The 14,816-nt window shown below is 40.7% G+C and overlaps 1 protein-coding gene across 3 annotated transcripts in view; it reads right to left on the bottom strand.

Moving 5' to 3' along the window:
• Window positions 1–14,816, bottom strand: part of gpc5c (glypican 5c) — a 113,648-nt gene that overhangs the window by 12,598 nt on the left and 86,234 nt on the right. For all 3 annotated transcript variants that reach the window (XM_028594154.1, XM_028594152.1, XM_028594153.1), the window contains one exon: window positions 6,657–6,798. In XM_028594154.1, coding sequence (XP_028449955.1) covers window positions 6,657–6,798 — 142 coding nt within the window. The remainder of the gene's footprint in view (window positions 1–6,656; window positions 6,799–14,816) is intronic.

Here is a 14,816-nt window from a genome sequence, read left to right as displayed (position 1 = left end):
CCTGTTTCCCCACCAGAGATTCTTGGTGTTTCTAAACGTCCCAAAGGTGTGCTAGAGAGGTTCAATCATAAAGGTCTCACTGATACTGCTTAGGAAATGATGATGATGATGGCTAATGAGAACCATTATCCTCTGATGACCGTGTACCTAGGGAGCCCTTCAAGCTAATATGCTCTCAAAGTGCCATAAAAACCACAGGGCAGAATATGCCAAGCTAGGAAGAAAAAGTATACCAATGAAAAGAAAGGTGGAAGATGGTATAACATGGAATGGATGGACAGGAAATGGAAGACAGTTGATCACAAATGCAGATATGTACAATAAAAAGTTGTGATACAGGGATTATAATTAGAATATCTGTCAGGTAGTTTATGTGCGAACAAATGGGATTGGGTACATATTAGTCTAAAGGATTATCCCTGTTTGTAGAGTGTCTTTCCCAGTACTTATTTTGTAGGGAATGATACTGAAATGTCTCAGAATCATTCACAGCAAGTCAAAGGTTGAGAAAATTACGCAATGTCACAACGTCAGATTGAACAAATAGATGACTCTGCATATCTGAGTGAAAATGTGACTCACTAATCTTACATCCATCCGCAAACCAGACCATGTTTCTGCCCAGCAAAGCCATCTCTGATCCTCTTGTTTCTTCTTTTCCAACCCTATTCTGCCCTGTGGAGCTCTCTCTCAGCCCCTTGAGCTCCAGATGAAAGGCTAAGGGAAATGGCAGTCCTACTGGTAATATCCGCACCGGGACACAGCCACTACATCTGCTGGCCAGCCGGCCTCTACGCACGCCAGTCCCAAAGGGCCCTGGCTCAGTCCAGGACCTAGGATGGGAAGATCAAGGGGTTGAGACTGGTCCTACCCAACCTGGCGGAATACACAAGCACCAAATCCCCCACCCGCCCTCCTAAACCCCGTCTCTCACGGTAGATTGAATCATTGGTTTCCATGTTGCAATTGTCTTCTCTGAATCTCAGCCCTCAATATTTTATTCTCATGTCAGCTGTACTTTCATGCCTCTGTTACATTTTATTCTCATGTCAGCTGTACTTTCATGCCTCTGTTACATTTTATTCTCATGTCAGCTGTACTTTCATGCCTCTGTTACTCTGTTACACCTTGTACTGTAGCATGACATCATATAGGTCTATGGTATTACCCCTCTATTGTTGTAACCATTTACTTTCACCTCTACCTCTGATCCTGTGTCCTGAACCGGACTGGCATCACTTCACTCTTAAGCTCCACTCTTCTCTCCATCATGCGAGCTTTCTTACATAAAAGGCAGGTGTGTGCCGTGTCCAGGGCAACAGAAGCTGTAGTGGTCTTGGGGCTGATCCAGTGTTATCCTGCTAACACTGGTGTAGGTAAGCCATATCCTGCCCAAGCATCCGTTCATTTCAGGAATGTGCTTCCCCTGCCAGGGTGAACAGCTGCCACACACCTTTATGGCCTTTTTGGCTTTGGAGAGAAGTTCTTTCCAGGCCTTTGACATTCAGGTACAAACACACCGTCAACCCAAGGACATTATGAGGCCGATATGTCAAAGTTGAATCAATGTATCACGGTCAGGTTCACGGTCATTATCTATACAATATAGAGTCTTTCGAAAAGTCAAGTGATAGAAAAGAGAACTCGACAGAAGTGTTTTATTCAACTGTGGATAGCAAACTATAAACTGCATATCACACCGGACGTTGATAGATGGCAAGCGCAGATTTTGCACCAGTGCCCTTTAGCCTTAAATTGATGCCATACAGACCCACCTTTCTCTTCTCAATCACCTTCTGAAGGTACTTGGAAGAATGAGGGCTAAAAAGTGTGTGTGTGTGTGTGTGTGTGTGTGTGTGTGTCTGTCTGTCTGTGTGTTTGTCTCTCTCTCTACGAGTAAAATTCACAACTTACATTACAGTCCATTTTCAAAGAAAAACATCTACACAAACCTAGCAGCTGTGGATTTAAAATACTGTTCAGAGTTTACCTCCCTTGCGGTCAGGTTTACACTCATACACATACACCCCCCCCACACACACACACACACACACACACACGCACACACACACAAACATTTATAGCCAGCTGTTTCCTTGGGGTATGCAAGGAGAGACAAGAAAAGTTAATAAATGTGTCCTTCGACTCAAGAATAACAGAAGCACACAGCTCCAGTCTTAAATCTTTCCATCTTGTCATATTTAGATAATTATGGTCCTTCATGCTAATAGAGAGGTTTAGCCACTGAAGTGCAGAGTGGGTGAGCAATGCCGGGGGTGTCTTCACTTTTTTGATGAGCTCACCAGTGTTCCTGACAGATGGTGTTTGTTACCAAAAGAGAATTGTACTTTCATGGCTGTGCGATTCACACTTCTTCGCAGCACATCCCTGCGGCTCAATCACAGGAAGTGTTTATCCATGCATTTACTTCTCCTCTTCCTCTGAGATGTATAACCTGCTTTCTGCTCCTTTTGTTTTTAGGACTTCTCACACCTTTGTCAGGCAGACTGCCTCAACAGCAGCGCAAAACAACACTATGCTCCACTTTTAAATAGTTTCTATTCTTATTATTTGTTTTTTGTTACTTTCTGTTCTTACCTGCATTTATGTCTTTTGTTGTACTGCTGCAACAACCAAATTTCCCTGCTGGCGATCAATAAAGGTCTATCTTAATTCAAAAGGTGAACTGTAGCAGTGGGAAAGCTTTTAAATCTCCAACGTACCCTCCTAAACATCTTATAGATTTCATAAAAACTAAAAGCAAAGTTTTGTACAGTGTATTCACTTTCAATATCAAAAACAACAACGCCTCTTTTCCTATGTCTGTTTTTGCAGATCTGCACAAAAGGTTAGAACAGAAAAGACTTTGCCCACTCTGCAAGAGAGTCAGACTCACGGGAGCAGACAGACTATAAAGACAATAAAGTACTGTTCTACCTTTTGATGCACAGACATTTGGAGTCTCCTCTCTCTTCCTAATGGAGAGATAGTGGTCTAATGTGCCACTGTGGGTCTTTTAGAGATTAATACGTGAATGAGCTAGCTGCAAATGAATAGCTTCTTTGGAAGGAGTAGCCATAAGTGTTCCAGGCTAATACAGTTAATAAGCCATAGTCACGCCACCGAATGCACCACAGAAGAGGCTCTCATGGCTGCAGGGGGAGAGAGATGATATGGTTCATTAAGAGTCACTGATTTATTCTCCTGTTCATGGCTGTGGTCATGGCAGTTCGTACATGACTAGGCCTTGTTTAGTTGGCACACAAAGTACACTAGCATGACTCCAGGCAAGGGGAGCAGGATCTGAACCAAGATTAAACAGGCCTGACATCATGCAATCAGACTGCACTTTCTTTTAGAAGTGGAGCGCTAATTGGAGTATGTGAAAATAGTGTGACTTTTCCAACTCTTGTTCTGTAGTTCTTTGCCCATTTGTAATCTGTTACTCAGCCTGACACTGTCAAATAGTAACAATGTGCCCAGTTTGTATATGATTGCATATATTCATTTGGTTTAAGCAATAACTGATCTTAGATATGTATGTAGAAGCATCTGTATATGCATTCTCAAAAATGCTTTCAGCATGCAGGAGGCTATACACATGCATCCTATCTCCTAAGTAGGACTTGCAGGAGTTCCATCACATCTGATTGCGTATAGAGACAGTGAGTCTGTTCTCTGGAGATTAGCGCTGTTCATTAGCTTGGTAATGACGTCTCTCTTAGCATAACAGTGGGTGGTCATGCCCCCTTTTAACATGGACCTTGGGAGCCATCACAGCTACACAGAGGCAAACTAGGGCAGACTACGGTGGAGACAGTTACCAAACCTGATGTTTGGATCATCAATAACAGTTTAACCAATATTTCTGAAGTCATAAGAGAATGAGGATGAACATTTATTTTTGTTTTAAACTGACTTCCCCTTTAATATAATGTAAATCCCAGTAAGTCAACAGTGCATTGGGATGCCAACTTCTAAAGTGTTTAAACATAATAACAGTTATATAAAAATAAAAATAAAATATATATATATATATATATATATATATATATATATATATATATATATATATATATATATATATATCTAAGTGACTGTAAAACGGAATTAAAGCATGCTTATTACCAAAGTCGTTGTCCATCTGAAAGTTTTGGAAATTGCCAAATAGCTAAACATAACCACAAACCGAGTTCAAAAAGCCAGGCTTGGCTGGTGTGAATGAATGATATGCCAAAAAAGTGTTGCCCAGGTCATGGCATCAGTCAATGTTGTTTAATACTAGTGCCGATGCTGTAATTTGTCTTTATAGATATAATTTTGTTACAGGATGACAAGTATTCTTTTGAAAGCTAAAGGACAGTTGTACTGGCAACAGGGCTCACCGGGATATGGATTTATACTTTGAGGAGAGACTAATGGGTTTTGTTCTGTAAATCTCAGACAGTGGTTTTGATTGATTATCCCCTGCTGTTGGGATACTGCTGCTGCCGTCAGAGCTCCTAGAAAGGCTGGCATGTTTTATCCACATATCAACAAGCAGCAGGGCAGAAAGGACCTGTTCAGAGCTGTGTGTAACTAGAAATGTAATGGCTATTGATTGGTGTATTAGCGGCAATGTGGTGTGGATAGCCTTCTCGCTACCCTTTGGTAAAACTAGACCAGCAGTTTTACGATGTGCCGATAGCACGCTAAGCCACAGTGGTCATAGTCGTCTATTGTATGCTGAATGAGCCCTAATGCCATACAGTACGTATAGTATAATGCAGTGGCTACAGATACAGAGCTAGGGAGCTGCAGAGGATTGGTGGCCACCTAGTCTATATCCACGACGTTCCACTTCCGGGATTGGTCCGTTGCCGCCGGAAATTCTGCCGGGTGTCTTTCTTTTTGGCCGGATGTCCGTTACCTTCCTCTTTCTTTGTGTTGCCATTTTAAACTACGGTGGATTTATGAGGACTATGGTTAACTGCTTCTCAGATCTCTGCAGGGTAAATCCAGACAGCTAGCTAGACTATCTGTCCAATCTGAGTTTTCTGTTGCACGACTAAAACAACCTTTAAACGTTCACATGTTCCACCAAAACAAGTTCCTTCCCGAGGCTATTTTGCAGCGGAACCGGGGCTCTGTCAAGCGCTTCCAAGACGATTGTGATTGGTTTAAAGATATGCCAATAAACCAGAGCACATTTTTCTCCCAACCCAGAATACTGTGTGGACTAGCCACACCTTCCTTAGCAGCGCCGTGGAGGAAGGTCTGGCAAAGCGAGACTATTGACCTCCCAATATCTCTGCCTCTCCTGCATTGGTCGATAGGAGCAGGAGGTGGATAAGGACAATATTTTTGACAGATATTTAACATGTTCAAAGTGAAATTAATACTTAACACATGTTGGTGTTGACTTCATGGTGGCCAAAGAGAGGCTGTTGAAAAACAGCAATGCCTTTTGTGTCTAGGTAACAATACTCAGAATGGGACAAATTTCTAAAATGTTTGAAGAAAAAACCAAAAGATGTTGTTTGACAGTTGTCAAAATGCCATTTACAGTAAATGTTGGGGCAAAAATTGATGATGCTGCGACCCAAGCAACTCAATAGAGTTAAATGGTTTGTTGGTATGTGAAAATACTTCGAATTACCTCTTGGATTTTTTTAAGGATCTTTTGGGGACATTTTTTACACTTTTATTTTGATAACAGAGAGTGGAGAGGTGACAGGCAACGAAGGGAAGAGGAGGAGGAATGAAATGCAACAAAGGTCGTTGGCCAAATTTGAAATAGGGGTTGATGTGATTACATGATCTTAAACACCTAGGCCAATTGTATATAATTTGCGCACTCATCTTGAGGCACCTGTTAATGTATGTAGTTAGCCCTCTGTGTTTACCAGCCACGTGGAAAAATTCGTAACCATTATACCGAACCTGGCACTTGCTGCTAGTGTATGCATAGATAAGTACATATCTTCTCCTCCTCTACTCCCTCCATGCTAGTAAGACAATGCTTCACACCTGACTCCTTTGTTTAAATGTGCAGGTGGAAAAAAAACAACATGATAATAAGGGATGATTAACAAGAAGCGTCTACAGGAGATGAAATGATTCTCATCAAAGCCAACACAAGCCCCAACAGCTCCTCAGTGCTGCGCGTGTGCGTGTCTGTGTGTGTGTGTGTGTGTGCGTGTGTGTGTGTGTATGTGTGTGTGTGCCCACTGAACTAAACTGGCTTGTTGTCTCAGGATCTGAGGAACTTCCTGTGCTACCACATTTCTCTCTATTCTATTCAACACAGCATGTGAGATTGTGTTTTCAAGTGAATTTCCCTTGCCGTGCAGGTGAAAATAATTCTTCAAGGCTCATTATGGTACTAAAGAGAGAAAGGACACCGCCTTGTCAGAGGCAGATCTATCCTTAGTTATATGACGCACAAAATCAGGTGATTAAAGATATAGAGCAATTAATATTATAATAGAGCTATTATAAATCCTCACAAAAATTGGAGTTGACATCATGTGGAAGGTGAGTGATTAAGGAGTGGGGTTCTTACGTGCCAAGTGAATGAAACCTATTACTTATGCCAACAATATTGGTCAATGAACAGAGGATTTGTGTGTATATGTAAGTGTTTGTGCATGTGGACATGGGCATGTATTACTTACAGGTCTGGTCTTGACCATCTCCTGAGGCTTGACATCCATCTTCATCATCACAGTCTGTGGTGCTGCTCTCCTCTGTTACCCCACTGCCTAGCTCATCCCAGGCCTCCATCTGGCCCAGTTTTGGAAACCTCTCCTGGGTCTCCTAAACCACAAACACAGAAATACAAAGTTTATCACACACTGGTTTATGTAGAAAACCAATTCCACTATGTTTACAAGCAAACCTGATTCTCAACCTGGTACAACAGTGGTCTTCAAGAACCCTTTGGTTATCACATATGAGCTCAAGCTGCATCTACACTACTACGTTTTCATCTTAAACCGGCGTTTTCAAACTGAAACAATCACTGTCATCACGAGCATTTTGGCACAGGAAAAGCTACTACTAATGAGTCTGATTAATATGACTTCATATCATGTATCATCATTGATGAACATGAAAAAGAAGATTATATTGTTTTTAAACTGCATTTTGCCTAAAAAGTCATTAGTTTTCCTTGTAAGCGCAATTCTCGGCAGGGATGCAAAAATGTGGAACAACACTTGTAACTCCGCTGGACACGCTAATTGTCCCAAATGACTCGAATTATAGCTTGCCTCTGCGCATGTAAGCAGTAGTAGGATTATAAAATGCAGCATTTAACAGCACAACAGCTGCTTACATTGACAACAAGGTCAAAAACCACTGTAATTCGTTATCCATTTTGAATTTACCACTGGTAGTCGAGGTGACGTCTGTTTTCCTCTGAAAAAGGGTCCCATGATAGGGGCGTGACGAATCAGGGAAGGACACGTCGCAAGGGGACGGGTGTCTGCGTCATAGTTTCCAAATGTCTCAGTTTTAGGGGCATAGACGTTTGGATGTAGTCTAGTCCTCTATTCCAGTGATTTTCAACCACTGTGCCGCGGCACACTAGTGAGATCGCCCTGTGTGCTGTGGGAAATTATCCGATTTTACTTAATTGGTCCAACAACTTTTTTTATTGAGTTACTGCAAATAATTTGCCATTGTTGTGCATCTGTGCCTCAATATGATGACTGGCAGAGAAATTAAATACTATTCTGTATCAGTAGGTGACAGTAGCCTATAGCGCAATAATGACCTTGTTGATTTAAGACAATAGAATTACTGCCAGCAGGGCTCCTGACTGTGACCAAAATTAGAGTGTGCGACTGAATTTTACATCCAGTCTTACATGTGCGACCAGTAAATTTGCCCCCTTTTTACACGTTAAACGTTGAAATTTCGGTACCTGAGAGCGCGTAAGCGCAAGCTTATCTGTCAAAATTGACAGAGAGCGGAGCTCTGACACAAACACACACACTCGCAGAGCTGCAGACGATGCAAACTACGTCGGCTTTGCAGTTTTTTTGAAGTCACAGTGAGTCACGGAAATGCAAATAAAGTGGTTTCAAGTGTGGTTACAGTTTTTCATAACTTAATGCAGACAGCGTTTGCTGCGATATGATATTAATGGCGAGCCGAAAGCGGTCGCGGTGCAGTTGATGTTACACTTCCTCGGAGACGAGCAGCCAGGCAAAACGGTGGTTTCTTTGCCCTGGGGAATGACTGACAGGCTGAGGCTGTAAGGCAAGGCAACTTTATTTCTACAGCACCTTTCAGCAACAAGGCAACTCAAAGTGCTTTACATTAAACATTAAAGAGCAATTAAAAAAATAATATACAAATACAATAATAAAAAAATATATATATTTGTTTTTACTGTCATGACAGCGATGGGGCAGTGAGTTTACCTTATATGTTGCATCTTCAAAAGTGACACTGAATTTGAAACAGCACATTGGATTTTATGCATCTATTATCAAAGTATTTATTAGTAATAGAAATGTGAGCACGTTGATTTACGGTGTGTGTAGGGCCGAGATCATTGATGTAAGCCTGCAAAAGCAATGGATACATTTTTATAAATAAAAAATGCAGATTCTGATCTTATTAGGCTACAATGTGTCATTTTGTAACATTTTTGGTTGGTGGTGTGCCGTGGGATTTTTTGAATGTAAAAAATGTGCCGTGGCTCAAAAAAGGTTGAAAAACAGTGCTCTACTCATATGTAACAGAGGCAACTAAAATAAAAAAAATTAAATAAAACCAAATAAATTACTATAACACTAGTGATCTTTTAGGTGTGTGGTTTATTTGTATGGCAGTTAGAATGTCAAACATCTGCATCATCGTCATGGGTATTTTCACTTCACTCCTGCATCTAACTGTAATCAACAGCTGGACCTATAGTCACCATCTCACGCCGTACTATGACACAGTTCTGCATGAAGACTTTCTCAGCCTGGAGCGGGAAACGCTGCTCCTTATGATGTTCCTCCCTCTCAGCATGGGGTCAACTAATTAGACCACCTGCTGGTTCTTCCTGCTGTCCACCATCATCAAGATGGTCTTTGTTCCATCACACCATGTCTGACAGGAAGCTCTCCTGACACAACAACAAACGATCCTTTGGAGTATGGGGTTAAGAAAGTGCCGTGAACATCAGATTTGTAGAACATGTATATATAGACACACGCATGTTCAAACTTCCTCATTTTGACCGTCCTTTAGGTTGTATGCATACCCATGCGCGCACGCACACACACACACACACACATACACACACACACACACACACACACACACACACACACACACACACACACACACACACACACACACACACACACAATAAAACATTCATGAGAAAGCTGACAAGATCAATCCTGGTGCACAGCTGACCTTCATTTGGAGGGAACAACCACTGAAGACATGCTGAGAGGAGGGTGGGCTTTGGGGTGTTGAGGGATGACTAATTTCCTTGCCATTGACACTACACTATGTCTGTCACTCAACACACCTGACAGCAACGGTGACCTTTATGCTGCGTTCAGACCAGGAAACAGCGATCTGGCTATTTGTCGCAGGGTGGTGTGGCGGTGTGGGAGTCTCACTGAAACGTCCCATTTGTGTGACGTCCTGTTGTGCTCTTTAACCCCCCAATGTAGCACAAGTAGACTTTATATTTCACAGTTATTGTTTACCGTCAGATCGTTTATAGATCCCAACGTTTCCCACCGCTCTTGAAGGCAGCTTCATTTCACGGAGAAAGAGAGAAAGAAAAGAGACGAGCGAGGCAGATCAACTGTGCGTCGTTGTTTGGCGAGCATCAGCTGTCACACAAACTTCTGGGCAGTTCAGTGCTTCAGTTTTTCGTTTTTTTTTTAACTTTCTTGTGGCAGCAATAGAGGCAGTGATCTTTCCTGTTTCCTGGTTACTGTACTGTACTCTCACATCGCCTCTAATCCGACTGACCGCCGGTTACATGATTGGCCACCGCAGCATGACGTGGGGCATTTCTCCAAAAAATAAAACACAGCAGGCCTGCTTAGGTACACTGTATACTGATTACTATATGTATACTGACAATGCTAAATTAAATGTCCAAACAAGACTAAGAGCAGTCGTAAGAGTCTACAACCGCAACAACTTGCTGTGTTAGCCTCAAAATGTATTATTATTATTATTATTATTATTATTATTATTATTTTCTTCTCTATTATTGTGCTATATGTTCCAAATGTAAAGCACTTTGAGCTGCATTCTGTGTATGAAAGGTGCTATACAAATAAAGCTTATTATTATTATTATTATTATTATTATGTAGTAGTAGTAGTACTTTGATCTTTGAGCTAAATGTTAACATCAGCATGCTAACATGCTCACTTTGACAATGCTAACATGCTGATGTTTAGCAGGTATAATGTTTACCCTGTTTACCATCTAGGTTTAGCGTCTTAGAATGCTAAAGTTAGCTAAATAGAGCTACAAACAGTGCAGCTTAGGCTGATGGGAATGTCATTTAGTATTTGGTAATAAACCAAAGTATTGGACAATTCTGACCTGGTTTTACCTGCACTCACACATATTAGGAAGTTAAGAGGTACTGTCTGGATACCTTAAATATCTGGACTTCTATCTCTGTGTCTAATGCTCCGACAGTCAAGGCCTTGAACTGAAGCACAAAAAATAAGGGAAATAATGAGGAATCCACTCAACCCTGATGTTGATGTGTGTTGATGTTCTGTGGCAGCTCAACTGTTGTCAAAGTCATCAGAAGAGCAATAATAAATATAGGTATTATTTCTGTCATTTTTACCAGAGCTGTGAATCCCATTGTCTGCAAGGGAGAGTGGAAGAGGAGACCAGGCGGATCCTGACATTACAGCTACGTTTGATATTGTAACTCATCATATCGGTTGTGCATTCCATTTTTACTTAATGTGAATGCACCCCCTCTCACTCAGAGTGTGTGAAATGAGTGCTACAGTGAAATGAGTCATGTACAACCATAATACAAGGCCGGGCTCCATGAAACTGGAGTGGGCCTTTTAGTGGAAGCAGCTAAAACATATCACTTATGCTCACCGCAAGTGAAAGCCATTGACAATAGCTGGATAGCTCAGTTTCCATAGATGTACAGTTACCTACAAGAGGATTACTTAGAAAAAAATTGAACAATATTACATGCTGGTTACAGTAGTGCATTTTATAGTTATGGATTGGCTGACATTGCAACCTGTTGACAGGTTTTTTGTGTGAGTCCTGTACTTCTTCTGCCTGTTTGGGGGCTGCACTGTGAAAATCCAATTTTCTACCTCAGCTGTTTAACACTACTGTGTGGTACTAGTAGGTCTCATTACACTTTGAGGACACTATTCTGTAGCTGTGAATTACAGGAAGAAGTACAATGATTTATGTGCAAAAAAAGTAAGCTAGAATGTAATTATCTATCCTCTGCATCAATCCAAATAGTTAGCAGGAGCTAATGGAAGATGGAGAAGAGGGAAAACATCTACCTTGGCTCTGGACAGTATCCATGACAAATCCATTAACGTTTTTTGATTATGTAAAGCAACTAAATAAACGCAATGCACATTGAATGAGTTTAGGAGGAAATGCTCCACAATCTAGTATACCAATACCATCCAGATAACCATTTGGGTATTAAGCTAATAACTGTGCAGTTCAAAGGATGTTTAACACAATGCTGCTTGGCCCTGCTGTCCTTAAAGCATGTTAATTAGAGAAGGAATCAATTAAGGCGTTGTTGCTGTGGAAACCACAGTCGAGCCATTGTAGAATTGTTGGTTGACTGCTGTCCAATTCAGTTTGTGTTGACTGGCAGGACAACTGACGTTCAAAACAGCCAGGGGTTTCTTTTTCAAAAGTAAGGGAAGTTCATTGTTGTATTCCACCTTAACAAATCTAATGTGTCGCAGGATCTAAAGGAAGAGAGATTCATAATATTCCAAAATGAGTTCTTAAAGACCGTTGCGTGCATAACAATAAGCGGTGAATATTCTCTCTCTCCTTATCTGCTTTCTGATTGACTGTTGCTGCACTGAGGACCAGCTCTGGGTTTCAATTATTGTCTTAAGTAGTTTCTCAAATTGGCTTTTTTCAGTTTTCTGTCTTTTTTTTTTTTTTAAAGTAGAAGCAAAACCCACATTATATGCTAAGCTGTGCAAGTTTATTTCAAATAATGATAATTAAAGTCTGAAAAGCATTGGATGACTCATTGGACACATAGATGAATACCGCAGGATGTTTACACAACAAAGGATGGTCCATTTATGCCACCAAAAAACAACAACCTTTCAAAGACTTGTCCTCCTGATCTGTCACACAGTACCATATGGAAAATGTGAGCAAGTGGGCAGAATATTTTAATAGCAGCAGCCTTTATGTAACCTACAAAGCAGAAATCTACTGTGCCTTTAACCCTACAGGGACAGATGTCTTTGTTCTCAGATGACTCGGCCTTCTTCTCTCTCTGACATGTAAAACAATGCAGCCTATCACACAGCTGTTGCATGAGATCGAGCTTTGCTTTAAAATAAAAATGAACATAAGCTGTTTAAGGTTGATTAAAATGTACAGTGGAAGAGCTGTTTTCATACTTATAAAATTGGTCTCAACTAAATGTTAGTTGAAGGGTGATCATATGTTCCTTAAAATATGATGCACCCTGATGAGCTGTAATGTACCTGTCTAATCTATTTCCTCTAAAACGATTTTCGTCCTCCGATAGAACCTGTTGCTGTTACATGTAAGTATAGTGTAGCTGAGACTATTGAGAATACTATTGGTTAACAAATGGCTTTTTTTATGATGTGTCCTTGCTTAAACAGCACGTTTAAAGTGAAGCCATTTCTCTTCACTGCTGAGAGTCAGGCACAGAAATCTGACATTTTAGATGATTTGAACATTTCTTCATTTATAGACCATTATTTCAATGTTAATATTTCAAGGTGAAATGATGATGTTCATGGACATCGTAGTTATTAGATTTAGTATTTTAATGTGGATTTTGCTTTCATAACAATACGAGGACAGAATCAAGAAAAATGAGTGAGGAGTGTTGCAACTTTAGATCTACATCTAGCTGATTTGAAACGGCACATGCCAAGTAAAACAAACAGATAGTGATGGATTGAGGAGAAAGAAAGACAGATAAGACACAAACAGAGAAAGGGGGGAAAGGAGAGGCAGAAGGGGTGAGAGATTTAGAGTAAACAACTAAAAAAGGAGTATATTCAGACAGGAAGACTGAGATTTTAGTTGTGCAAAAAGGTGAGGGGATGAAAAAAACAAGATGCCAGCCTTCATGCTTCAGGCTTGCCTTGAAATTACCCTGGCATCCAAAGACAAATCAGGCATTCCCATAAGGCTTTGAACAAAATCCCAAATCATGAAATATTTTCTAGTTCTTCTCTCACACTGCCAACTCATTGTCCTCTCTCTTTAGTTTCAAAAGCATTCCTCGGTCATAGGATGATAGAGCAGTTTTGAGAGCATCAAGGGCTGAATTCCTGCATGTATTTGAGTGCATCTAAAATCTTTACTGCCAGGAATAACCAATCACCTTCTGAAGGTACTTGGAAGAACGAGGGCTAAAAATATGTGTGTGTTTGTGTGTGTGTGTGTGTGTGTGTGTGTGGCTTAACCAGGAAGCTACTGTGGATACACATTCCAGTTTTATGTGGAAACTGAACATCTCATTATGAAATTTATAAATGTGAAATGTGGTCACCAGGGATGGGATATATATATACTGTAACTGTCACAGTCATTGTGTAAGTGTGTGTGTGTGTGTGTGTGTGTGTGTGTGTGTGTGTGTGTGTGTGTGTGTGTGTGTGTGTTTCTGTGCACACATCTGTGCATGCGTATTATGTGGGATACTACTGTCAAACTAGTGAATCAAAATCATAAGTCATAACCTTTGTATGCCCACATTGAGACATGTGCTCTCTATCTTCCCTGACAATTTGAAACAGTATCACCTCATTGAGGGCAGTCGTGGTAAAACTGTGGACAGAGAAAAGGAGAGGGGAAGGAAAACCTGGAGGAGACTAAAGGAAAAAGTTACAGTGGTAATCTCTAAAAGTCTGCAGAAGTCCTCCCAAATGTTTTAATTGAAATTCTCTCCATTCTCTCACATATATTTACATTACAGGCGCATAATGCTTTTGTGTTAAAGCAAAAATCAGCTGAGAGTAAGCATTTACTGTATCTATGTGAGTACAGATCTGGCTTCAGAGGAAAAAGCTGCAATTCTCTCTGCATCTCAGATTGCCTGACCAAGAAAAGGAGAAAGAAAAAGGAGAAAAAAAGAAGTATATTTCCAAATAAGAGCGTGGCAGGGAGAGAGAGAGAGAGAGAGAGAGAGAGAGAGAGAGAGAGAGAGAGAGAGAAATACAGTAACAGACAAAGATGGAGACTTCCAGGAAGAGTGACAGACTGCAAACATAAGTAACTGTAGATAGCTGCCCTGCTCAGCCATTCATACTGTAGCTGATTCTGGAATTAATTGTGCATGTTAAGGCCAACAAGTTTCCAGACAGTTCTTAAGTAATAGATATACGTTAACTGTCTGATCAAGCTACTTTTGGACTGGACACTAATACTAGCTGTCAGAGTCTGGACTACAGCAAATTGCCATCAACAAATGAAAATGAAAGTGATTCAAAGGGGAATTTAAAATCAAAGGCGTACCAACACAGTAAGCCAAGTACTTTTTTACTGTTGTCCTTTTGCGTGGTTTGAGATAAAGCCAATAAAAACCCTTCATCCAAAGCTGACAGCCAGATCTT

This window comes from Perca flavescens, chromosome 12 (assembly GCF_004354835.1).
Source record: "Perca flavescens isolate YP-PL-M2 chromosome 12, PFLA_1.0, whole genome shotgun sequence".
Classification (NCBI taxonomy): domain Eukaryota; kingdom Metazoa; phylum Chordata; class Actinopteri; order Perciformes; family Percidae; genus Perca; species Perca flavescens.
Note: the sequence above shows the minus strand (reverse complement) of the source record. Positions and strands in the feature narration are given on the sequence as shown.